Below are 27,318 nucleotides of genomic sequence, written 5' to 3'. Positions count from 1 at the left end.
AGGGCCGAGTGCCACTCTATTTATAACCACAGTGATTGAGTTACATTAGGAGTTACAAGGGATAAGATCCAAGATGATATACACTATCTAGGTTAGGTGAGGGTTATCTAGGCTACCTTCTATCTTGAATGTAGATCAGAATTATCCTACTTGATCCAGATAGGGTAGTTATCAGGAAGAGTTTGTTGAGAGTGGTGGGCGTAGAGTCTTTAGTGTCCATAGAGGTCGTGCATGGGCCATGCATAGGCCCATGGAACTCAATGTTATCAATGAGGTAGGCTAACAAATCCAACCTACTGTGAAGGACGCCTGGCCATCCAAGGGAAACAGATAGTCTCTATTAAAATCACCATGCCCAATATCCGTTCCCAGACGCCCATGAAGGCAGAGAGCAGAGACGCCTGACCATCTAGATAGTCTCTATTAAAATCACTATGCCCAATATCCGTTCCGAGACGCCCATGAAGAGAGTGGTGAGGCGTCTACATTCTGTCGCGCCGTCAGATATCCCTTCTGCGCAAAGGATAGAATCTACTACGCCTATTACCGAAGTCCGATAGATGAGGGAGGAAGAGTCTATAGTACCTCCTATCCCCGTGCCTACACTAGAATCTACCACCCCGGTTATTGATCATGAAGTGCCTAAGCAAGTGAGCCGGCCGATTACAGAGGCGTGAACCAAGTAGAGGTGACCTAGTGAGAGACGGCCCAAGGGGAGGTGTAGAACTCGAGTGATGGCCCCAATGCGTCAACAAGGCAGGGAGCTACTCTGGAGGTAGTAATTACCATCCCAGTGACCGGCAAGCGCGTGGAGATCTTTTTGCATCCGCAGGAGAAGGGGATGAAATTAAGAGCGCCTGACCTGACCTGGTAACATTTGCCTCTGTCTTCCTGTACTTGAGTCATGTTGATCATTCTGTTCTCATTAACCAATTTCATCGGCCCTCATTTCCCTCTGACCTAACCCTCTCAAGTCACCTCAATTTCCTGGTGGGCAAATCATTCTTAAAGAGGTATGTCATCTAAACTTTTTCTAGTGTTTTGTTATATATTATTATACGGTATTCTCAATTTAATTACTGAATGATTAATAATATCACAGCGTTGCAGGTCCCTCTCCAGCGTGGTCCTACTAGTGTCGTCGTGCCAGACATCATCTAGCGCCTAGTCAAGGACTTGAATCAGATCTAGTCTATGGCCAGGTAAGGGAGAAGAGACGGTCGTGACTACCGATAGCCCTGCAGACATTCAGGACCTGCGATGAGTATAAAATGCAATCATGAGTTTGTGATGGGCACAAAACATCAATGGTATTCGAAAATTTAATTTCAAATTCGAGATTTGATATAATTGAATCGAATTTGGATAATTCGAATATCTAATCAGATATTTATATTGAATAGTTAATCGGATTTGAATTCGAGTATGACTTGATTCGATTTGATAAATATCCGAATTTGACCAATTATTTAATTCTTATATAGAATATATATAATTTTTAAATGTTTTATATAATTTATATATATATATAATAATTAAGTTATATAAATAATTTATACACTTTATATACTCTAATAAATAAAATATTTATTTTATATATTTATTAATACCTAAAATAATTAATTAGTCAAATTTGAATCGAATTGAATATTCGGATATTTAATCAGATTCGAATTCGAATATTAATTTTTGATATCCGTTGGATATCGAATTTTTTAATCAGATTTTAATTCGGATATTACCTGATCCGATTCAAATTTGATCCATTTACACCCCTAATAAAGGGTCATTGAAAACCTATGATGAGCATAGGACAGTGCCACATGCCAATGATGAATGGTAGATGAAGCTCAAAGCTAGCAACGAACGGTTGAACACTTGTTCACAGTTCGCTTACGCTTCTTGTAGTCACAATAAGTTGCGACAAGGCATCTCAAAAGATACTCAAACACTTTAGCCGACCAAAGACCGTGTCCCTGACATGTGGCAGCGAAAGAATCCATAAGATGATGTAACCAAGATTTGATACGTGAGAATACCGAGAAAAAAAGAAAACTTTATTCTTAAAGGATCTCATTTGACACGTGACGAAACCTAATGGAATTTACTTGATGGTTGACTTGACAACCAAAATCTCTTTCCCTAATAAAAAAATCACTACAAAAAAATCATTAGTTAGAGGAATTTGCTTTAGTGCCACTAAATGTTAGTTTTAGTGGCGATTTTAAACATTGCCATTATACATGTAGTAAAATCCCCACTAAATATAATTTTTTAGTGGTAAATATTAAATTGCCGTAAAAAGCATATTTGAAATGCCGCTATATAGTTGTTTTAAGTGGCTTTTATTAAATTGCCATTAAAAACATTTCTAAAGCGCCACTAACATGGCTTCGGACACTTAAGAGGTATGCTTTTATTTGAACCATTGATTCCAATTCAAATCAATGGTGGAGATGCAAATAGGAAAATATAAATATAAGAAAAGAAAAGTGGCGGGATTCCAAGTTTCTACTTTCTTCCTCCCGCGCGCATTCTTATTCTACCTGCACATTTTCGTTCGAATAAAGGAAGAACTATTCATCTTCTTGTCGAAGTCGTGCGCCCACCACACTCTAGACAGCATTCTCATTCGAAGACATTGCCCATTCAACTATTAGTCTTCTCTCAAAATCGAATCCGTCTATGACATTTGGTGTTCTCGTTCAAACAATTCCAGAAGACCGCTATTGAAGTGTTATTCAAAACCTATTTCGTTGGAGGAACTAGAGCCGCGCATTTTCTTGGTATGTTTTTTGTTTTTCTTTTTTCCACTATAAATATTATTTGGTATTTTCATAGAGGTTTGTTTTATCTTTGTTCTCTCTGTTTTTTTCTTTGGGTATCACTTTGTTTTTCTTCAACACCGCTATTGAAGAGACATTAGTGCATTTTGGATTTGGGTTTTCTGGTTTTGATATTTTTGTATGCTTTTAATCAAATCCCAGGTTAGACTACGGTCTCTTTTAAAAGTTCTGTAGGGTTCTGCCATTTTGTGAGACACCCAATTGGGGATTAGAGAGGAGCGGACATTGCTTGTGAGTTTTGTATCCTGGTGGAATTGGCGGGGCGGGAGGCTTCTCTACCAGTAGGATTTCCGGTGGAATCGGTAAAGCCGTAATGACACCTCCTTTGTTTTCCCAGGCAACGTGGCATGGTGTTGATGTCGGGGCTGTTGTTGACCCAATTGTTGCTGGTGTGAAGCGGCTGACTGAAGCTCTCTACCATCAGAATGTTTTGGGAACCCATAGAACTATTGGACAAAGTGAAGATTTGTTTTCCATGAACCCTTTTGTCAAGCGCCCTAGGTTCGAAAGTACAAGCAATTTGCCTATTTATCCATAGAAACCAGAAACCAAGGGGAAGTCCCTAACCTTTAGAATACTTGAACCTTAACAATAAAAGCATAGAGTAGTGAAGAGCAAATCACCTACAATTTTCTTTTTCACTTTGTTTGGTGCCAAACTTGAATCATTGAAGTCCCTAACCTTCCAAAGACCTTAAACCTTAACAACAAACACACAGAGTAGAGAAGAGCAAACCACATGCAATTGACGCTAGGGTTTTTGAGAGGCACTATCAACCTAGATGTCGGAAGAGTATATTAGAGAAGAGCAAAAATTACATTCCTTTGATGTTAGAGAAAAAAAATTGTAACAGCTCTACTAGATCTTGGAAGAACCTCCACTTTTGCAATTGAGGCACTATTGATCTCCTTCTTAAATCACCAATTTTGCTAATTTGAGGTATGTTTATCTCGTCTTGGAAACAAATTTTCTTGTTTTTAATTTATTTTGTTCATGCATTTATCACGAAACAAATTTGAGGTATGCTTATCTCACAGGTTTTCGCTGCCTTTGGGCTTCTTACCATTATGAATGAAACCCAGATTTTTTGGGTAGTATGGTTATGTTATGAATGAAATCTACACTGTTATTTACTTATAAAGATAATATACACTTATTTATCAAAAAAGTATCTATTTGTTTTTAATAAAGCAACTATTTTATTAGAATGATTTTTTTTTCTAGATAAACACCAATTTTCATTCATTCATTAATTATAAACAGAATGTACAATGGATAAAACAAACAATGGAGAGCGTAGAGTACATCTCCCCCTATTTATCATATGACAAAACAGCCCAGAAAAATTAATTTCCAAGTGCCCCTTGCTTCACAAATATCTTTCTGCTTTATCTCTATTTCAGTTGGTGATAATGTTTTGCCCTTGCAGATCCATCTGGATTTATCTTGTTTCCTCTTGTTGTTCACTCTTTTGATCTGGTGGTATCATCGGCTGGAATACTCTCAATCAGGAGTACACGTGAATCTGAAGTGAGGTCTCCTACAGAGGATCCTATGACAATTCTTCGGAAGAGCCATTCAATCACAATATTTTTGGTTGTTTTTTTGGAGTGGTAATCTCTCATCTACTGCCATTGATTTATAACTATATTCATGCAGTTGGTATTATACAAGTGCTTCTGTTCTTCACTTAATTTTTATGTATATGAATGGATTTATTTGAAGACAAAAATTTTAACTTAATGTTAAGCATGTAAAATCTTTACCTGTATTTGCTTGATGTTATCTGATTTTCTCTTGGGTGTTTTTCTTCACTTTGCAGTCTATTCGTTGGTTACTTTATATTGAATAAGCACCTTTGCATGGCTGAACTTTGACTTGTGTGGCTTGGTTGGAATCATCACAGTCTGTTTTTGTTTGGATCACTACGTATTATACCAATTACAAGCATGGGTGAACAAGCTATTGATAGATATGGGAATAATCACAACCATTTATTTATAACTATATTCATAGCTAGATGCAGTCTCCTTCATCCAGCTATTTCTTCTCTTCTATGTTTCTTCATTTTACTTCTCAAGTAGTTTATGGTTTATGGTTTATTATTTCTTTCTAATTTTCTAGTTTAGATACTTGTACTAAGTTGCCCTGCATCCATTTCAATTCACATTCTCTCTTCTCTCCTATTGGAGTTGGACCTAGGATCCTACAAAGGTGTTGTTTGATAATGGCTTAAATGGATGAGTTGAATAATTTATTATTTTATCTTTTATTGAATAAGCAATCAAGTAGTTTATTGTCTTATAATGGTTGAAATGTTTGATAATCTGTCTTATTGAAATATGTTACATCTTGACTCTTGAGGTTATAATACCTTGCATTTCCATATGCCCCCTGAATATTTTAATCAAGAATGCTTGAGTTCAAGACTTCAAGTTGAAGTGTCCAAAACCAACCAATTTTCCATATCTTGCCTCCACTAGAATCTCCAAAAATACAACTGGAACCAAGTCTACTTCTCAACTTGTGAACCACTGAATTGAAGTTTAAACCATTGTTTATGAATACCTTTCCACACTCCACACCCAAATGTACCTTTACATCCCAGCCATTAGCATTGATTCATACCTTTCAGTGATTAATTCCTCCATAGTTTGTTTAGCTCAATGGACCCAAAGGTCAGCCAATAGGGGAATTTGATTGTTATTGAAGTGGCTGGTCTAAGACCTAAACTTGTGCTCATTTGTTAATCTAAGATCTTACTATTCCATTCACCAAGATATGTCCTTCATTCTAATAGTTTTTTTTTAATTGGATATTTTCGGGTATTAATAAAAAAAGATCTCGGAACATGAATTTTTTAGGTTATTTTGGTCCCAAGATATTCAGCAAAATTAAAGGGGAGCCAATTTCAAACAAAAAGGGGAGTGGTAATAGCAATTCCATAATAGGACGAAAGTATTTTTTATTAGTGAAAAATGAAAATACTTATTAATTTTCCTGGCTGTTGTGTATGTTTTAGGGATTGACAGAGAAGATCTCTATTGGGGGTTTCTCGAAGAAAAAGCTTTTTAATATTGCACACTTAAAGTAAGTTCCATGAGACCAAATTATCACATGAAGATTGAATAGTCTAGTAAAAGACTGCTTTTAGGCAAACTTTTGTTTTTAATTTTCCCAATAAATAGATAAGGTTTTTATTAAAGATAGAGTGGGACCACTATAATGTTATTTAGCCAATGATTACCAAATCATTCCAACTCAATCATTAATAGCACAGAACGATGAGTATTCCTAAACTCCTTATTTTCCATAGTCCATGATGTCATTGTTCCATTAACATTCTTCAAGGCTACTTCCTCTGGAGTAGTAGATATAAGATGAAAAGTGGAGGAGAAGATAAATAGGAGTTAGAAATAATTTAGGAGAAAAAAGGGGATAATGGTGCCACATGGCTAGATTGGGTATATAGATTGATTAAGAGGTGTTTTTGGAGATATTTTAGGTGGGAGAGATAGCTTAGGAGAAATTTTGGGAGGGATTGGGGCCAAGTGATTAGGAACATGAATGAGAAAGAGGGAGTTAGAGTGAGACTAGTGAAGAGGAGAGGGCTGCCATGTGGCTACATGGAAGGGTTGAAAGGGATAAGGAAGAAAGGAGAAAGGTTTAAAGGGAGAAAAAAAGAAGGGGAATGAGAAATGGGAGGAGAGGACTGCTGATGAGACTGAATCAGCCCCCCCCCCCCAATGTCCCACAGTACATCCCCGCCATATATTGAGAACATCTCCCGATGATGATATCATCATTCCTGATATTATCATTGGGAGATCTTCCCAATACATGATGGGGATGTGCTGTGGGACATTATGGGGGGCAGTCTTGTGGGGGGCTGATTTGCAGTGACATGGGACCTAATCCCCTTAGTACATACACATATGACAAATTGAATCTCAAAGTTTTTATCAAAAACAGTTCAGACTTGTACGTCTAACAAATAAAAGGCTTAATTGCATACAACATGTCTAACATATATCCCATATATAGGGCCGGCTGAAAGGGGGGGTGGGGGGGAGGCCTGGAGGGTTGCAAGCCACTCTCCCAATATATCAAATTATGCGTATGAGAGAGATCCGCTTCTATCAGGGCAAATATGTGCCCATACCGTTCTAACAGCCTTTTGCAACCTTACATCGAAAATATCTCTTCATGAAATAAAACATACAAATACGGTGATATTCTCAATGCAAGGCAGTTAAGGCTGCTCGATTGGGCTTTGCCTGACTGAAGCCGAACTCCGTATGAGATGGTTTTCTCAGAGCCCTAACAAATGGTTGGGATACACCAATACCTCACTAAAACATCTTGTAACAATCAGTTGACATGTTTGTTTCTGATTTGCTGGTGTCCTAGGAACTGTCACACATCCTGTTTATAACAGATTTGGACTCATTTGTTCTTTACATAAAACATTTAATGTGCAAATACAAATATGCACAGTGCAAATAGCAGGTTTAGAAATACTGTATAAATGGTTTTGCACCGTACATGTTTGTATTTGCAGTCTTCCCAAACTGTTCAATACAGTTTTGTCAGAAGATCAAATGAGGTATGTGGATTTAAACCTTTGCCAATTATATACTTCTGCATACTCCAAACATCTCAAACTTACATGTACAACTCCTAACTCCAGCTACTCCACTATCCTCTCTAAAGGGTGTTTGGCATCAATAGTAACACATATTTCTGTGCAAGAGCAATTATTGCTCTTAGAAACCAAAAAAAAAAAAAACACTACTCGCAAAGTAATCCACTGGGTCAGGGTGGGTCACTTGTGTATAGCCAAAGAACGTGGTGACCATATGTATTATTAAATATAAAGTAATACATTCTCTGATCGATGTCTTTGTCGGTAGGACACATTGGCATACTACAATTACAAGACCAGATCAAACACAACCAACCCACATCTCAATTCACTTGAGAGGGAGGAAAACAAGAAGAAAATGCAAATTTAACCATTCATTTGGTTAAGAGAGATTTTGGAGCCTCCATGCATCTCTCTCTAGGCAGCGATACTGTGAAGCACCACAGTCTCAACGGTGAGCCCTGGTCCAAACCCAAACAGCACACCCCACTCGAGCCCTTCTCCAGTGGTCTTGAGGCCATCCTCAATCGACTTCTTCCGCATCTCATCCAATATGAACAGCACACAAGCACTTGACATGTTTCCATACTCGCTCAGGATGTGTCGTGTGGCGCTTAGCTTCTCGGGCTTAAGGGCCAGCTTTTCTTCCACTTGGTCTAGGATGGCTGGACCACCAGGGTGGGCGATCCAGAAAATTGAGTTCCAGTCGGAGATGCCCAGAGGCTGGAATGCCTCCACCAGGCTCTTCTCGATGTTCTTTGAGATGAGCCCGGGCACATCCTTGAGCAGGTGGAAGGTAAGTCCAACCTCTCTCAGGTGCCCGTCAATGGCGCCATGGCTGTCTGGGAGAATTGTCTGGGCTGCCGACACCAACTCAAACAAAGGCTTTTCTACACCGGGCACCGGGTCTGCACCCACAATAACTGCGGCTGCTCCATCCCCGAAGAGTGCCTGGCCTACAAGACTGTCGAGGTGGGTATCACTTGGACCACGGAAGGTAACAGCAGTGAGCTCTGAGCAGACGACAAGGACACGGGCGCCTCTGTTGTTCTCTGCAAGGTCCTTGGCCAGGCGAAGGACTGTGCCTCCGGCGAAGCATCCTTGTTGGTACATCATGAGTCTCTTGACGGAGGGGCGAAGGCCGAGGAGCTTGGTGAGCTGGTAGTCAGCCCCGGGCATGTCGACGCCACTGGTGGTGCAGAAGACAAGGTGGGTGATCTTGGACTTGGGCTGTCCCCATTCCTTAATGGCCTTCGTGGCAGCCTCCTTGCCCAGTTTTGGCACCTCAACCACCACCATGTCCTGTCTAGCATCCAGCGAGGAAGCCATGTACTCACAGATGTTTGGGTTCTCCTTCAAGATCTCCTCGGTCAAGTGCATGTAGCGCTTCTTGATCATTGATTTCTCGCCTGAAATGCACATCAAAGTTGTTAAGAGTCTTGAGAGAAACAAATTAAGTTGGGTTAATGTGTCTAACTCAGCCGGATCGTTGAGTCATCCGGATGATGAGTCTACTCAATTCCTAAAGTCTTTCTACTTCTGGCCAGGTCTATTTGTCTTGGCCATGGATCAATAAATTCACCCAAAACTGGATGAAAAAAAAATCTAACAATGAATTATATTCAAACACTTTAGCTAAAGAAACTCTCTATATGTATGATATGATCATACTTCAAAGTTCAAATCCCTCTAAATAAGCTAAAGCTCAATATCTGTGTTTGTTTTGATCAATTCACTCAAAATAGACAGATACCATGACCCAGGGACAATGTCTTCCGATCGACTGCCGGTTGCCAATAGACTCGACAGTGATCAGTGACACACTGATACTTACACATGCGCTTAAACTTCTCTTTGAGCTCTGTCTTGTGCTCGCTGTTGGTGATCCGGAAGTAGTAGTCAGGGTATGTGCTCTGGTCGACACAGTTGGGCGGATTGGCTGTTCCAATGGCCATCACAGTGGCCGGTCCTTCAGCCCTCTGTGCCTTGCGGATGTCTTCCACGGTCACCATTTTCGCCTTGAGCTAGCTGAGAGAGAATTGAAGGATTAATTAGAGGTAGGCCCTTGCTGAAGATGCTGGTGGCCGGCTTGAGGTTGAGGTGCTAAGAACTGATGAGAGGGAAGGACACTGAATGGCTTCTTAATATTATTAACCAAGTGGTAGATGGGGTATCAACTATCACGTGCTTGACCGAACCGTCGTGGCCAATTACCAATCATTCTCGAGACTGAGTGCACGTGAGAAATTTAATTCGGTGCAGCTAGCCTCCCAGCCCCCTTACAGCTCCACCTTACTCCATTGTTGAGTTATTTGGTTTTGATATTACCTAATTAATCATCAATCAATGCACATGGAGAAAATTATTTGTTTCTTTTTTTGGTAAATTACAGATTACTACCCTGAACTTCAGGGTAGTGGCAATCACCCCTGAACGAAAATTCTCCACAAAAGACCCCCCCGAACTTTTAGATTCTGACAAAGATCCCCCTTATATTAGCACTCCGTTTGTCAATTTTGGAAAAGATTATCATGCGATTATATGAATTTTCTATATTCTCAAATTACCCTTTCTTTACAACAAATTTTTTACATTTTTCCTTGATTTTCATTACCGATTTAGTTGGTATTAATTGCATGTTGTGTTTGTTGCAATTCAAGGTTTTCATAAAATGCACATGGAGAAAATTATTTGTTTCTTTTTTTGGTAAATTACAGATTACTACCCTGAACTTCAGGGTAGTGGCAATCACCCCTGAACGAAAATTCTCCACAAAAGACCCCCCCGAACTTTTAGATTCTGACAAAGATCCCCCTTATATTAGCACTCCGTTTGTCAATTTTGGAAAAGATTATCATGCGATTATATGAATTTTCTATATTCTCAAATTACCCTTTCTTTACAACAAATTTTTTACATTTTTCCTTGATTTTCATTACCGATTTAGTTGGTATTAATTGCATGTTGTGTTTGTTGCAATTCAAGGTTTTCATAAAATGCTTCTAGCTTGTGCTTTCTTATTTTTTGTTGCAATTTCCATTTTATATATAAGTCTCTTGAATGGTTATTTTGGTAAATTAACTTTTTTCATCACTCAACTTAACAAAGAGGGGGTCTTTGTCAGAACCTATAAGTTCAAAGGGTCTTTATTGCAAATAAAAGTTGGGAGCAATCACCACTACCCCTAAAGGACAGGGTAGTGATTTGTAATTCACTCCCTTTTTTCTAGGATATGTTGTTTAACTAAAAGAAAATTAAAGAGTAGAAAAGAGTGTCTTCTGAGCAATACATGCCAGCCTTGTGGCGGATCTAGGACCTTTGATCAATGGGTGCATGCATTATCATAACATCAACTTAATCATAGCACTTGAGTAATTAAAACAAAAAAAAAAAGAGAATAAAATATTTTCTCTCTAAACATTTTAAGAAAAGTAAATACATCTCGCAAATGGATAATCTTTTTCTCCTAGATTTTTCTAATAATTTCAAGCATATAAGGATCTAAAAACTAAAACAAAAGGAAAGAAAATACTGTTCCTAACATATATATAGAAATAGTTAGGATGATTTTGCATAAGAAACTAGCTAGTGGTTGTAACTTGTAAAACATCAAGAGAGAAATCTCCTCAAGTGTGTTTGATTCTTCAAGAATGTTAGAATGAATAGGGATAGAAGAGGACTCTATGGTTTGTCTCTCTGATTTCCTCCTCCATATTCCAACAACCTGCTCCAAGAGTCCAATCTTCCCAACCTAAACTTGAAAAGAGAATAGATGGTTCAAATGACCCATTTAGCTTTTAGGGTTAATGTTTGTTAATTGAAGGTATAAATATGAAGGTATAAGAATCATTTCTCATTATTTCAATTTTAAATTTTAAGTAGTTCTGTGCAACAGGGGTGAAATTATTTGACACCTTTGCTTATTACCAAAAATAAATAAATAAATTGACTCCTACATTTTTATTTGAGTGGGTAAATTGTGAAAAAATTAAAAAGTTTCCATTATTATATAAAAATTTTTCAAATCTCATTGGGAACAATTGTCCACAATGACATATATATAGATCGGCCTATACATACTTGTAGATTGACCAAACACCACCACTTAATTGTGGTTCTCTACTTAGCCATCTCTTTTATAATCTTTTTCCATCTTACTAAGCTTTGCACGACTCATACCTGAATTGAATGGTTGGAAATTTGGCTCATGCTTCTTCATTTGTGTTTACAAGTATTACTTGGCTACAAAATCAAAACAAAAGTTCTTTATAATTCATGTCATCATTTTTGTGGGCTAAAATAATGTCATCATTTTTGCACTAATCCCTAGTCGGGTTAAGTGTGTAAACCCACATTAGTAGCACAAAAAAAGTGTGTAAATCCACATTGACTGTGTCGACACAAATTTCTTGTATTTAATTAACACAAAATGTGGATACAAATTACAAAATAAATTTATAAAAAAAGAAAAATACAATGGATGAAACTCTCTGTGATTCTACTCGATGACGTGAACAATCTTTTAGCCATCGAATTCAGTGAAGATAGGGACCATTGGCGTGTTTCTCGTGCTTCTCAAAGTGTTAATGTAGATTTATTTGATTTTAGCACTTTTGAAAAAATGATATAGATTTCTTCACTCTGGGTTTTGTGCTTAATCGATCACGAAGAATGCTTCTCTATGAAGGGATTTTTTTTTTTTTGTAATGGCTTGATCTTCTTGGAAGATCTTGAATCCATGTGTGAAGTAGAGAACTAATTAAGAAACTTCTTTCCTTCTTTCTTATCTCTTGATAGTAATGTAGAGTTGAAGTTTGCAAGAGATTGTGATTGCTTGCAATTCTAAAGTGTTGGTGTGAATGAATGAGAACTTCTCCAATGTGCAAGTGTGATTGTAAAAAAGAGAGCCTCTTAGTGGCTTGATCTTCTTGGAAGAGCTTGAGTCCATATGTGAAGTAGAGAACTAGTTAAAAAGCTTCTTTCCTTATTCTTTTTTCTCTCTTGATAGTGATGTAGAGTTGAAGCTTGCAAGAGCTTGTGATTGATTGCAATTCTCAAGTGTTGGTGTGAGTGAATGAGCTTCTCCAATGTGCAAGTGTGATTGTGAAAAAGAGAGCCTCTTTCTCGCTAGGCAATGTTATCTATAGCCTAGGATTGGAGTTGCCACCTCAGCCCTCAATTTGCTAACAATCCCATGTAAATGGGGTATTAGGTTAGGGTTAACTCCTAAACATGCTCCATTATGTAGAGACAATCGTTTTGCCAAAAGGACCATCATATTACAGTAATTAATGGGCCTAATTGGACTTGATACACTTGGATCATTGCGCCACATGGTCATGTTTTAATAAACTTGGGCACTGGGCCCATGGAAGCTCATATTAATTTAGAAGTACCATGCAAATTAAATCCATTTAACTATCTTAGAAATTCACATGTCTATAGGCAGATAGACATTTGAGTATATAGATTTAATTTGGTTTCCATTTTATTTAGTTGGGTTGGGTTGTTTATGGTGCAAGTTTGGGCTGATCCGAGTTAATTCCCAACTCGACCTCTTAACGTCCATATTTCCTACTTGTCCTATTTCCTTTGGCTCATTTTAGGAAGCATGTAAATACACATTATGTTTTGTGCAGTATTAGATTTATATTTGTGTACTTGCACTCTTCCCAAAGTGAGCCATCATTCATCCATAAATATTGAGTGGAAGATAATTATATTCTCTTCCACTCAATATACATATACATAAATCCCATTCTCTCTCATTAAATGCCATTATATTCACTTCAAGAAAAATGATCTTTAACAATGGTTTTTCCAGCAACGGACAAAAAACGGTTACTATATGTTCTATTCTCGTATTTAGCTTGGCCACGGTTTCATGGACCGTTGCAATACATGCTTTACTTTTGAGATGGTTATAAAGTTAACCGTTGTAATACATATTCTACTTCTGTTGAAACCGTGGCTGCATGTTTTGGCGGGTTTTTCCTCAAATTTTCATCATCTAACATAAGAAAATGAGCATTGCCCGCGCATATCTTCCTTCTTGCGCGTCTTTCTCTGTCCCTCTCTCTGCTTCACTCTTTTCATCTCTGCTTCACTCTTCCCCTCTGTTCATGCTTCTCAGGTTGTCGTGTTCAAGGAGTGAAGCGACGGTGAGTTGAAAACCCTCGGGCCTCTACTGGTGTATCTCTCTTCAAGAAACAGTGAGTTTCTCTATCCCTCTTCTTCTTCTTCTTCTTCTTCGTCTTCTTCTTCTTCTTCTCCCTCTCTCTTTCTCTCTCTCTCTGTCCTATTCATTTTTTTATGCTCACTTTGACCAGATTACAACTCTGCATTCGGTAGTGTTAAAGCGAACTCTAGGCTTAGGTTCAAAGATCGGCAAATACTCTAGTAGGTTTTTTGGATAGAAGGGGCTTATGAATCATGGTGTAGTTTCTCTGATTCAAAGATCAGAAAATACTCTAGTAGGTTTTTTTGGATAGAAAGGGCTTATGAATATGGATCTGACTTGTATTTGGGGTCTCAATGGAGTAGTTCTTTAGGCTTGGGTTAATCTCTTATGTGGTTATGTTTTGGGAGTTGAGCTAGATTATCCATGGCTAGCTCAGTTGTTTCTTTACAGTTTGAGTTTTCCTTTATTTTTTGTACTCTTTTTCTATTGTTTCAACAAATTTCTCTGGTCAGTTACTAGAAAGAAAAGGAAGAAAGAGAAACTGTTAAATCTTCCAATTCTAAAGAACTTCCTAGTTAGCCCCCATCAAACAGTATGTGGACTGTGCTTACATTCTTCCTAACGGAATATAAACTTTCCTTTATCTCTTACAAGCAAGTTTGATCCGATCATTGATAAATTGCCTTTTGTCTACTAGTTTAAGGCTAAAAACAGTTATGTTGTCTTTCCAAGTTGTTTTGGTGTCAACTGTCATTGGAGGTAATCAAAATATGCTCACTTCACAATATAATTACATTAATGATTCAAAAATAGATCATTATTGTTCTAATAGTTCCTATGGATATTCTACATTCTTCTGCATTTGCTCTTGGTTATTGGCTTTCAAAAATGCTATTTGGTGAATCCCCTTCTCGTACCATTTCTATAGAATGTGGGATGCAGGTTTTTATCTTTGTTTATAATCTGTGTATTTTCTCGTCACTTGTAACGTGTCCAATAATTTGTATGCCATAAAAGAGTTATATATGTATAATATATATATATAATATATATATATATATATATATATATATATATATATATATATATTATTATGTTCATAATGCATGGCATCTTCATTTAATCCCATACTAGTGAAAATCACTGATACTGGTATCTTTCTGCAATTTACTATCCCTTTCATATTTTTCTGGTAACCTGGAATGATGAGAATGTTTGCGATTTTAATGGCATATGGGCACCATTTCAAGGAGAGGTCTAGGGACCCTTGACCTTAGTTCCATGGATCTTTTTTCCCCAAATTTAGCATGGTCCAGTTATGTCCAAAATAGAGAACTTAATGTAGTTGGGTTTTCTGTGACTTAGATTGATAGAAATTGTGAGTAAACAACAATTTATGCTAAATAGTGTACTTGTATAACAGATTTATTTTTTGTCTTCAGACGAACCTCAAACTACTTTTATATTGCCATAGTGTAGAAATGATACACTGCGAACCCTTAAAATCAAATAATAGATAGTAGGAAATTATGAAATGTACTTAATAGATTACTGCATATGAATTAAGATTGAAAATCTTACTATTAGAGCTGAATGGACTAGAAATTGGTAAGCTGGCAGTGATTTGCTGGCTTTACTCACCGAAGCTCCAAAACCCCCTATTTGCTACTGTTGTTCATTCATTCATCCTAATAAAAGATATTTTTACAAGATAAATTAAATTAAAATTATAAATCCTCAAACTACTTTTATATTGCCATAGTTTAGAAATGATACTCTGTGAACCCTTAAAATCAAATAATAGATAGTAGGAAATTATGAAATGTACTTAATAGATTACTGCATATGAATTAAGATTAAAAATCTTACTATTACAGCTGAATGGACTAGAAATTGGTAAGCTGGCAGTGATTTGCTGGCTTTACTCACCAAAGCTCCAAAACCCCCTATTTGCTACTGTTGTTCATTCATTCATCCTAATAAAAGATATTTTTACAAGATAAATTAAAATTATAAATTCTTTTTTTTGGTAGGAATTAAGAAGTTAAGACCTAAACATTTTTTTGAGAAAAGGTAGGGTAAAATTTTATCGATATTGAAATAAGATACAAAGGGATCCCCCAAGGAAAAAACCTTGACAGGGTCCCAACATTACAACCCCCAGATTACAACTCCCAAAAGTTACTAGAATTCTCCAAATGTGAGGTCTGAATCCCTTTAGTTGCCGACACCCAAGAGATTAATTTTCCAACTAAACACGAAATTAGGTCCTCCTAACTTCTAGCAATATTATGGAATATCCTTTTGTTTCTTTCAGTCCAAATGGTACTGATTACAGCAGCTGGAATGGTTTTCCAAATAGCAGCAACAAGTTTTGGCATCCCCTTTAAATCCCATCTCCAAATCTGATGGGTGAATGGAAAGTGAAGCAACACCCATTGTCCAGCACGAAGCCCCACCTTCCTTTTAGAAAAGGACCCACCAAAGCATGAAATCAGGATTTGGTTGAAAAAAATCCCATTCTTCTCCCCAGCACACCACCAAACATCTTTAACCCTTGGATTGAGCTCTGCCTCATGCAACCTTCCCAACAGATCAATAATTGGGGAACCTCCCAATTGTTCTGATTTCTCCAGACCCTGGATTGAGCTCAAAGATATCTCCTTCCTTGTTGGAAACAATTGCATAAAGGGAAGGATACAACTCACAAAGGGGTTGTTGACTTGAGCACCAACAATCTCTTTAACAGATCCCTTGAAGAACCATTTATAACCAATATGAACATAGCTTCCCTACTCCCATTCCTCTACCCCCACCTTCAAAAGTAAATTGAAACAAATGCACACCTGCATTAGGAGGCCCAGTGGATGATTCAAATCTCTCCAGCAGATCCCTTGAAGAACCATGTTCATAGAAGTACGAGCCAAAATATGTAACAAGTTAACAATGATTTATGCATTTTTTTTGTCCTTTTAAATTTTGGGAGACCATCATAAGTTTCATGTGTCAAATTCATGGCCATTTAATTTCCATCCACACAGGAGTCATTTATCTAACTTGTCCTATAAATATAATGTTTCATAGGGCCGCTACTCTATTAATATGATAATTGTAGGTTAGGGTAGTAGGCCTACACAGTACTTTTGGGCCATTTGTAAGTGTATGGTCTGCGATAGGACTTGATACTTGTGTAAGTATCAAGACTTCTAAGTATCAAATGTATAGAGCCTCAAAACTAGGTTTTGTGCTTTTTGGGCTTTAAAGGCACAAGTCTTCAAACTTTTTCAAGCATAACTATATTCAATAGATTTGGGTCAGACCTAGAATGTCTGGAATGCATTGGTATTTAGAGATATTAAGATATCTACTCCTAGGTTGTGAATTTATAGGATTGATTATATTCATAAGGCATTTTTGTGTGGGTTTTGTGACATCTAGGTTGCTTTGGAAAAGGATGTAAGTAACAACTTCATTGTTTAATTTGTTTATTCTTTTGTCTATCTTTTCTAATATTGGAATGCCATGGAATGTGCTATGGACATGCTCTATATGATATTGGAGTGCTATGGATATGCTAACTGGCATGGTGAGGAGTTTTAGAGGATTAAATAAATCCAACTAGGTTTCTCTATATCAAACCCAAAGTAACAATTGAAAATTGACCAACTAAGCCTGGATTGTTAAACCAACTTATTTGGGTCAGCCTTGTTCCTGACAAGTCATTAAGAATGCTAGTCGGTTCAGTATGGTCAATCTGATTTTCTTAACTTAAAAATTCATTCTTGTGCACATTTGCACAAGTCAGTTGGTATGGCTCTTGGTACCCCAGTTCTTCCAGTTTGGAACTGGCCAAATTATTCATGAATTTCATAGAAAATTTAACAAATTTGCTAATGAAATATGGTAAACAGGTTAGAGTGGGTTTTAGCTGAAGTAGATCCCAAGTTGGAGCCTTTGAAAATACAACAACTAAGTAAAAGTCAACAAAACTGAATGAATGGATACTTTACTTCTACTAAAAAAATCAAAGTGAACCACTGACATTTGGTGATCATGGGTTCAGTAAAAGAGGTTGTATTTAGGCAAACAAACCAGTAGACTTGAGTTTTGTGTATACTCTGTCTCTCCATGTTCCTGTTCTTGTAAAGAGGAATGATTAATTGGAGAAACACAGGTTTGAGTCTGAGAGAAGCCACTTTGCTCAAGAAATGCCAGAGGTTAGGTCCATACCAACTCCACCAGTCCACCCTTCGCAAGATCAATAATAGTTGGAACCAGATTTCAGTAATTCCCTTTTTTTGTTACTTTTTGTCCATGGTACAGTGCTAATCAATTAGTGTTGGTTACAGAGACCCAAAATTGATGGTATAGTGCACTATATTGGATATTTGCATTCTCCAAACAGGCACAAGAAGGGGGTGCACAATTATAATTTGTGAAAATTTCATATCCTCACAAGTATCAAAAGAAATTTGAAACCTCCATGCTGTAAACATTTTCATGTCAACTTGAAGGGGTAAGTCCTTGCCCAATCTGTGGAGCACCAAGGTTTAGGGAATGCATGAAATAGGTTATATGGAATGCATGATAACAATATTTCTAGCATCTGGTAGGAAAGAACATTCTGGTTGAACCGGAGTGTTCAACTTGCACAAGTGTTTTTATAAGATATACTTGAATGATAGGACTACTATGTTTAGTAGTCTAAGAAGTGTTTAGTCTATCTTCCTGACCTATTTGTAAATTATCATTTTGTAACTGTTTTTTTTTTTTTTAGGATTATGAATGATAGGACTACTATGTTTAGTAGTCTTTTTCACCATAGATGTACCCAAAACATCAGCAGTCAGCAATTAGCAGACTCAACACTCATAAGTCTATGAGTTCCTTTTGCTCTGTCTGTTCAACTAATTAGAAATTGAGCTGATCAAAACTGGAATAACTTAGCTTCAGGAGAGGGAAGTAAAAAAGGACCCACTTTCTCTCTTCTACAAATGTATTAAGGTGCTGTCTATTAGTCGCTGAAACCCATCCAAGCCAAGCTCTGAATACAGTTTCTTCAGAGGGCCTAGCCCATTTCAGAGCCATCTCTACACTGGTTTCAAGCTCAAATATCATGAATGGCTCCTCAGTCAAGGCCCAAAGACTGTCTTCCCCAACTCCCAGAATTTTCCTTTTGACACCATTCTCCCTAGAGGGCCTAGTCCATTGCAGGTGCTTCGGCCACATCTCCAGCACTAGATGCCACTTCTGCAGCTTGGGCATGAATACTTCCCCGGAAGAAACAATCTCTAGTCCTGCCCCTCCAAGTCGCCTGCCACCCAGCACCCAGACTTCACCCTTAAAGACAAACCCAGAAGCCATGAATCTTGGCTCATTCAACTGAGCCATACAAAGGAACACATATAACTTACAAAAAGAAAAAGAAATTCCTACCCAATTAATTATCTATGCCATGAACATTTTGTAAAGTATTGTAAGCTGTAATTATTATTTTTTGATAGATAATTGTAAGTTGTAATTATGATAATCAGAATCTTCAAATAGACCATGCACAGATAAATCATCATCATCTAAGCCTTGTTCCAGTCCCAACTATATGGAGTTGGTTGCGTGAATCCTGTTTCTCCCTATTTTGTTTATTTATTTATGGGCATGTGTCGGTGTTTATAGAAGCTAAGAGAGAGATGCCATGTTGCCAAGTTCAGCTTCAGAACTTGCTTCACAACAACCTAAAAATGATTGACAGATTAGATGGTTCATGTTTAGTGATAATGTTGGTTGTGGTGTTGGCAACTTTTAGTTGGACCCTATTTATTAATTAATGGGTATTTGAATTGATTCTTTCAACTGGTAGTACCATGAATTGATGCTTGAGCATGTTCTTAATTTGTACTGTGAGGAAATGGCTTCAGAGACAAGACCAAGAAACATGTCTCCGAACCATAAACCCCCATAAAGGTTTTATCCAAATCGAGCTGGAGTTGTAACTGTTTTCTACAAATGAGATGGGATGTTCCATTCTAACACGTGAACTTGTTTCTCTTTCACTTTTTCAGTGAAAGGAAAGAATGGTGAACCTCCTTTTGTGGAGAAATCTACAAAAAACTAGTAGTTGTTAAAAAGATGTTGTGACATTAGGCATTGTCTGATGGAAGAGGTAGATTGAGCCCAGATGTGAGACATTTCATTTGCTTTCCCCATCAAAAGCTAAACCTTGGAGGGAGCTAATAATTCATCATCTCATAAGCTTTTTGTGCTTATGAGATGTATGCTTCAACATGAATCTTTCTAGGCAATTCAAAATTTATGCAGTTCAGGTTGTGGTTATTTGGTGCCTGACCTGACCTGACCTCAACAGGATTAGCTTGGTAGCCCAGTTGATAGTTAGGTAGCCGACTCATACCCATGACATTAAGCAAATGAAGAGTTTACAAAGACAATATTAATTCATATGGATGATATTTCTATTCATTTGAGTCCTATTTTGATGGGTCATAGATCTTTTGGATGTTAGATGGCACCCATTTCGTAACAAACAATTTGGTTGATGGCCTCATCCGATGTGACAAGTTTCATCATAATACGATCAGTTAATATGTTGCGGACTGTAAAGATGGAGTGCTGTTATCAACATTATTTTTCAGAGCCACCAGATTTAGAACTGTAAATGTCTTGTATCATTATGCCATATTGTTACCTGAAAACCAGGAAAGTAAATCATTAAAAGAAAAGCAGGAAAATAATGTGGTTGGTTACAGTTATATTTCATTTGTAGTGAATGTTTTCAGTTACTTTTGGGTTTGGCCATTAATAATATTTATATCTTAGTGATAAGTTTCACTAGAATAGTAGAAACTGTAACTACCACTGTCATAATGATAAAAAAAGAAGTCTGGAATCTGCATTGTGGGGCCTGATATTTTGGTATTTTAAACCTTGGTTTCAAACTTTCAGGGACATTTACAATCAAGTGATCAGCATATCATTGTCTTGCAGATTCATATACACAAAGATCGGTAACTATTTTTTTTTGCAAAAGACATGAAATAAAATGCAATATGTTTCTCACCATCTGGGAATAGTAACTAAATTTTTTGCATATTCCCATATAACCTTAGTCAGTAAAACTGGATTATGTCAAGGACATTTGTTTCCTTAATTCGATCAGTGTCATATTCCTTTGTTTAAATTTAAAATATAAACTACCAAGATTGGTGAACATGTTACGTACCATCACTTAGATTTTGGGTAGAAATCTTCATGAACATTTTCTGGGTTTCAAAGCAACAACTTGAGATGTTGTTAGCAGAACTGCAGACAGAACAGATATGGCACTTAACAAAACAGAATGGCAAAATAAGATTCATGTAGCCAAACCCCATATAGTTGGGGCAAGGCTTAGATGATAATTTTCTTAGTTATTACTGTAAACGGAAAATGAAAGTTTGATTGTCTTGCTTGTTTATTTTGATGGTGTTAGATGGTTTTGGATCGAAAAATAAATAGAAATCTCCTGACTATTTACTACTAATTCTAATTGGATCTGCATTGATAAATGGTGTATGTTATTAGACTGTTTTCCTGTGGTGTGTTAGATGGTTTAATGGTGTTAGATGGTTTTGGATCAAAAAATAAATAGAAATCTCCTGACTATTTACTACTAATTCTAATTGGATCTGCATTGATAAATGGTGTATCTTATTAGACTCTTTTCCTGTGGTGTGTGCTGAGAGCCTAAATTTTGTTTCTTGTTTCTATGCTTTTTCTTCTTTTCTAACTTTATTTAGATGAATATTTAATAGGAATTTCAAAGTTTATCAAAAGAAAAGTAGAAAATAATTTTAGGGTTAGTGTTTTATAGGCAATTGGAAACTCTAGCAGAATTAAAATAAGTTCTTAAATCTTAAACCTTGGGCTGACAAACATGACAAGGCGGGTTTGAGTCTGAGAGTGGCCATTTCATGTTAAAAATGCTAGAGGTTAGGTCCATTTCCATTTCAGCCCTCCCAAGACACCAAATAGCTGGCACCATTACCAGCACTTTTGATATTTTCCTTGAGACTTGGGAGCAGGAATCCTTTTGATGCTTCTATAGTTATTGTTTTCAATATTAGGAAACTTTGATGCAACATTTGTATAAGAAATGCCGAGCCTGAGATTTGTAGCTACATGGTCAGAACCCAAGCTGTCCACCATTGTTAAATGCCATGTCCATTGTTAAAAACAAGAGTGGCAAGGATTGTCACATCCTGGACAACAACTTCACTGTTCATCTAGCATAAACAATCTTTGCTCTCCAACTAATACATACAATCTCCATTTTTGAATGTTTTTACAGAGGTAAGCAAACAGAGAGGCTGTTAAATCCTTTCAGAGGGGACAAACCTGCAATATACAGGGTGAATGGTCCAAAATGGAGAGTTTAAGAATGTCAAGTTTGAGATGATCACACCAGTTGAATTCATCAACTCAACCAAATGGGGACGACTCTAATATAACTATACCTAGGGATGTAAATGAGGATGGGGACGACTCTATCTAATAGCTTGCATATATATAGCTAATCTAGAACAATCATGTTTGCATACTCACCTCACTGGAGCTTATTTTTGTGACCAATGAACCAAGCTAGTGCTTGAGTTAACCTTTTATGGCTAAAGGAGATTGGCCTGGTCTGAATCTGTGGATCATGTTCTTATTAACCTTGGTAGTGGTGACTGGTGACTGGAGAGGTAATAATGTTCACGAGATACAATTTGTTTCTCTTGTCAAAAGACCAAACTTATATTATAATTTTTTTTTCTATTTCCATAAAATTCTAAGAGAACTAGGGAAGTTGTTGAGAAAATTAAAAGCATAAAACTAAAGAACAAAGAAAGCAAAAGATCATGATAAGTATATTAAAAAAACATCATTATTTGGCCTCCATACATCCGAAGATCATAATATACTGTGTACCTTATTGGCTACTGATGCAGTGGTCCCAATTTCCTCTCAAGTACTAAGCAATGGGTCTAAAGAAGAGCCACTATAGGTCCATTCAAGATGTTGGAGATAAACCCCATTAATTGGGACCATAGGCTTAGTGGCTTTGGCAGGAAAAAAAGAGCTAGAAAGAGCCATTTAGAGAGACCCAGATCATTTTTTGGATAATATGCATAACCCTGAAAGGGATCCATATTGTACATACAGCAATGGGTTAAGAAAATTTTCATGAATTTTTCAACGGACTACACATGTTCCATGGATGTGGTCGGACATCTTCAAAGGAGATGACAATACCCAGGAGTTGCCCATCTAAAACTGGTCAACACCCCATATTGAGGACCATGGAGCTTCTTCCCAAACCTGCATTGTATATGTATCAAGGTGATGTGCCTTCTCTTCTTTTTAACTTTTCTCCTTATTTTAATTCTTTATTCTATGCAGGAGTAAAAATGTATAACCTCCTTTTTAATTAGATCATTTTGAGGCTCAAGTTCTAGTGCTAGTTATATCAGTTGCAGATCAATTTTAGAAAAATACTTCCACAGAATAGATGACAAAAGAAAGTGGAAAACTGAAAACCCTTAATGCCTATTATGACAAAGCTTGCAGAACTGCTACAGAGGAATTCAACTAGGCCAATGCACAACTGAAGACATACCCATCTGGACCCATGGGAAACAGGGCAGATTTACTGAAAACTCTGCCTACAAAGCAAGAATACGCATAAGACATTCTGAATATTCTGAACTTGCATATATCTCAGGAAATGTGTCATGAATCCACCACTTTGTGTTATAGCCATCACCCACAGAACTTGATTTGTGGAAATTTTGAGGCTTATGAGGGCAGGAGAGATAAGAGGTTGTAATGACAATTTGTGGAACATGGTAATTAATCATTGATTGAGCCAAAGAGGCTGTCTGATTTATCATTCATGAGAGTTTATTATTCCATTTACAGCCTTGGTGAAAGAAGCATTCATCAGAATTTATCATTTTACATTCTCATACTTAAAAAGGACTTTATGTCTTCCTGAAATCAGCTTCACTCCCTAAGCAAGATTTGGCACCTGGTGAGAGTTTTCACATGGATACAAGCACCTATGATGATAGATGTATTCATACACAAAGGAAAGTAACTAGTGATTCCACCAACATTGAATGTCAAAATTATGAAGAGCAATGGAATTCATTTCCAAGCTGCCAAAAGCAACCCTAAGAATCAAGAATCAACCTACAAATATACATGTATTCCAAAGTTTCTTTTTCATTAATTCCACCAATACCTCGTTCTGTAGATCCCTGCTGCAAGTGCTGTCACTCCAAAAGCTATAACAAACTTATTCTGGTCTGTCAATAGCTTAATTACATTTTCTCTTTGTCATAGCTTAATTACATTGATCTGGGCTATATGATTTGCTTCATTTCTGAATTTGATTCGTCTAATCATAGTTTAATTACATTTCATTTAATGATTCATATTTGAGTGAACGGTTATGCTTACAAATAGAATCATTTCAGTTTGTTTAGTGTAGATGATCTATGAACTATGTGCTCAACTTACTTGATCTTATTAGTCTAGTATTGAAGGCCACACCTCAAGAAAGACTAAATATTGGCAAATAATATCACATGGTTCCAGCTTATATCAAGAAACGCTGAATATTGAGGGCCATACCATAGATGGGCCTTCTTTGTTGCACCATCTTGATTTTTATTCCCTTGGATTTTTTTTTTATAGGGCACCAAAAAGAAAATGATCTCAAACAAATCGAGTGTAGCAAGTCCCAAATTCTCAATTAAATGGGGAAGTTGAAGAACAAGAGACTGAAACACAACAACCACAGCAATCTCATTTGCAATACCCTCAAGCTTCTCAACCCTAAGTAGACCCTACACCCTCTCATCATTCTTAGGAGGAAACTGAAGACCAATTACCTCCACAAGCAGAGTCCTCACAGCACAAGAAAACAAGAGGCCCAACTTTTTGTAAAGATGTGTATAAAATGAATGATAATGAGCGTATTTCTATATCTTTGTATGGTCAGCCAGAAGATGGAAAATTGTCCCAGTTTATTGGCACAATAGCATGTAATGGAAATATTGTACCTGTTGATGTGGATAGCTGGAAGAAAGTATTGAATACAACTAAAGATCGTGCCTAGGGTTTTATCAAGGTATTCAATTTATTCACTATTTGTATTTTGGATTTGAACTTTTTTTAAATAATGAGATATGTGTGATGATATATAAAATCTCATTCTTACATATGTAATGCAGGATAAGTTCGATGTTTCAGATGATCATAAAGAATGGTGCTTAAAGGACCTAAATGCAAAATGGAAGATATGGGAATGTATTTTATATTGAGATTTTTATAAGCCCGAAGTTCCAATAACGGAACAACTTACTCCCCCAATGGATCATGTTGTTAAAGAGCAGTGGGTAAATTTGCTTCAAATGTGGCAATATGAAAAATTTAAGGTATACAAATTGAATTCATTAAAAATGATTTTTTATTTAAACATACTAATATATTGCTTTTTTGACTTTTCTTTATTAGACATTTAGCAAAGTAAACAAAAATAATCGTGCTTTGAAGAAAATAAACCACTATATAGGAACAAGTTTAGCATGGATTCACAAAGAGGTAAAATTTCAATTTTATATTTTTTGGATAACTATTAAAATTTATTTTCTAACCAAAAGGTGTTAATTGTGTATATATGAAAATGCGCAGAAGAGGCTGGGGAAGTACTAGATAGGGCTACTGATAACTCTGTATTTTGATGCCTTAAGGGCATCATTTCAAGGGTATTTTCGGCCTTAGAATAGTCAAAGTGTGCATTTTTCTCAGTTAAATTCAATGTTGTGACCTCTAAGGGTTTCTGTGCAAATTCTGTGGAAAATTGGGGAAGTTATATGGCTGAAATGCAATTTTTGGGAAGCTGGTGTGAAATCCAATTGAGAGAGGGGGTGTTTTTGTGAAAAACTAAGAACAGGAGGGCACCTCCTATCTGCTAAACCCAGAATTGTGCCCCTTCTACTGTATTAGCATGTTCCCCTCTCATTAGCAAACCCTAGGGCGCTTTCTATCTCATTCTTTTCATCCTTAGCAAACCCTATCTGCCCTTAGGTGCTCAATCTCTACCTTCCATCCCTTTTAATCTCCACCATTCATTTTAGGACACACTCTTTTTAACTTTTTAACCCTAAGGTGCCACTTAACTTCTAATCCTCACCATTCAGCCACTAGTCATTAGATCTCAGCCCTCCATTCCATTTTCTATCTTAATCATCCACTTTAGGGTGCCACCCACTCTTTTTGATTTTCACCTTTCAACCCTAGGCGCCATAATCTCCACCCTCCATTTCTGGGCACCCAAATCTCAGTTCTACATAATATTGGACGCCCTCTCATTCTCTTCTCAGCCTTAGGATCAATCCAGAACCATCCTAACCCTTCATTAGAAACCCTAGGGTGCCCATATCTTTGTTAAAACCTGGTTGTCGCCCCCTTCTTTCTCTCTAATCTCAGTTGTGTCCATCCTTTTCTATAAAAAGGGCCCAAGGGCTCTTGAAAATGAGTTGGATTCTGCCCCTAGGTAAGACGAAAGACTGATCTTGAGAGGTTCAAGGGTAGAGGAAGAGGATGCCCAGGCAAGAGGAGGGGTTTCTGCTTGCAGTTCGCTTAAGCCACTATTGCTGCCTCTGGATTCGGATCTCAACCATTAGTCTTAGATTTAATTTCTATTCGTTCATTTCCAGTTCTGTTTTTTCCTTTCTACAATTTCCTTTCATTCAGTTTGATTTTTGTTTTCTTTTCTGCAGATCTAGAATTCGGCCAGGTAAGATGGAAGGCCTAGCTCGAGAAGTTCGAGGGTCAAAGGAGAGATCTAGAGACTACTACCTCTGATCTGATTACATACTTTTTATTTCGTTCATTTTATTTATTTATTTCTGTTATTTATTTATTTTTCTGCACTTTTCACTTCCAGCACTGTTCGAATTTTATTTTAATGAATTTCAGTTTAATTAATTAAATTTTGTGTTTCTGCAACTCTCAATTGTGTTCTCTTTCTCGGATTTAAGTAAATAGCGATTTTTCCCTCACTTCCCTATGGATATGACCCGTTCTCACCATTTACTGCATTTGTAATTGTTTGAGAATCGGAAAAAAATTTATAAATATTAAAACTGGTGGTCCGAAGTGGGTAACGACACACTTCCGGACACACCAGCTACTCTTTTTAAAAGAACACATACTCGTAAGGATGGCAAACCTATCGAAAAGATGCATCTACGGAGATTATGGTATATACTTGGATTTTTTTTTATTTGTCGTGTTTTTTATCTTTGTATATAATTCTATAAATTAAATTATTTAATTAATATATTGTAGTCAAAGATCGATGAGCTTGCATCCTCTCAACAAAATAATGAAGGATCCTCAGAGAGAAGTACTATTGTCCAAGATGATATTTTTGCTCAAGTCATTAGTAAGTCAGAAAGGAGTGATTGAGTGTGCTTGATGGGATTAGGTCCAACTTCAATAGATTTATGGGGACTTGAACCAAGGAGATGTGTCTCGAATGTTGAATTGGAGATTGAAAATTGACAATTAAAAGATAAAATCAATGACTTAGAGGGCAAAAT

At 36.9% G+C, this 27,318-nt stretch overlaps 1 protein-coding gene and 1 long non-coding RNA gene across 9 annotated transcripts; one reads left to right on the top strand and one right to left on the bottom strand.

Moving 5' to 3' along the window:
* Positions 1 to 1,310: 1,310 nt before the first annotated feature.
* Positions 1,311 to 26,736, top strand: LOC104602162 (uncharacterized). 8 transcript variants are annotated; one of them, XR_016084665.1, is made up of 7 exons: positions 1,311 to 2,786; positions 2,988 to 3,785; positions 4,276 to 4,459; positions 13,625 to 13,703; positions 20,630 to 23,044; positions 24,404 to 24,839; positions 24,943 to 26,736. It is a non-coding gene; the product is annotated as an uncharacterized LOC104602162 (long non-coding RNA). The 8 variants fall into 8 exon arrangements; XR_016084664.1 differs by having other exon boundaries at positions 20,630 to 24,839; positions 24,943 to 25,146; positions 25,226 to 26,736; XR_736039.3 differs by having other exon boundaries at positions 20,630 to 20,691; positions 24,943 to 26,734.
* LOC104602223 (chalcone synthase-like) lies at positions 7,676 to 9,612 on the bottom strand. Its single transcript, XM_088902228.1, has 2 exons — positions 9,326 to 9,612; positions 7,676 to 8,900 (listed from the first exon to the last, which is right to left on the bottom strand). Exons 1-2 carry the CDS (start codon positions 9,501 to 9,503, stop codon positions 7,909 to 7,911), a joined length of 1,170 nt encoding a protein of 389 aa, XP_088758354.1. The 5' UTR covers positions 9,504 to 9,612; the 3' UTR covers positions 7,676 to 7,908.
* Positions 26,737 to 27,318: the final 582 nt, after the last annotated feature.

The sequence above is a fragment of the Nelumbo nucifera genome, chromosome 3 (assembly GCF_055504915.1).
Source record: "Nelumbo nucifera cultivar China Antique chromosome 3, China Antique-T2T, whole genome shotgun sequence".
Classification (NCBI taxonomy): Eukaryota; Viridiplantae; Streptophyta; class Magnoliopsida; order Proteales; family Nelumbonaceae; genus Nelumbo; species Nelumbo nucifera.
Note: the sequence above shows the minus strand (reverse complement) of the source record. Positions and strands in the feature narration are given on the sequence as shown.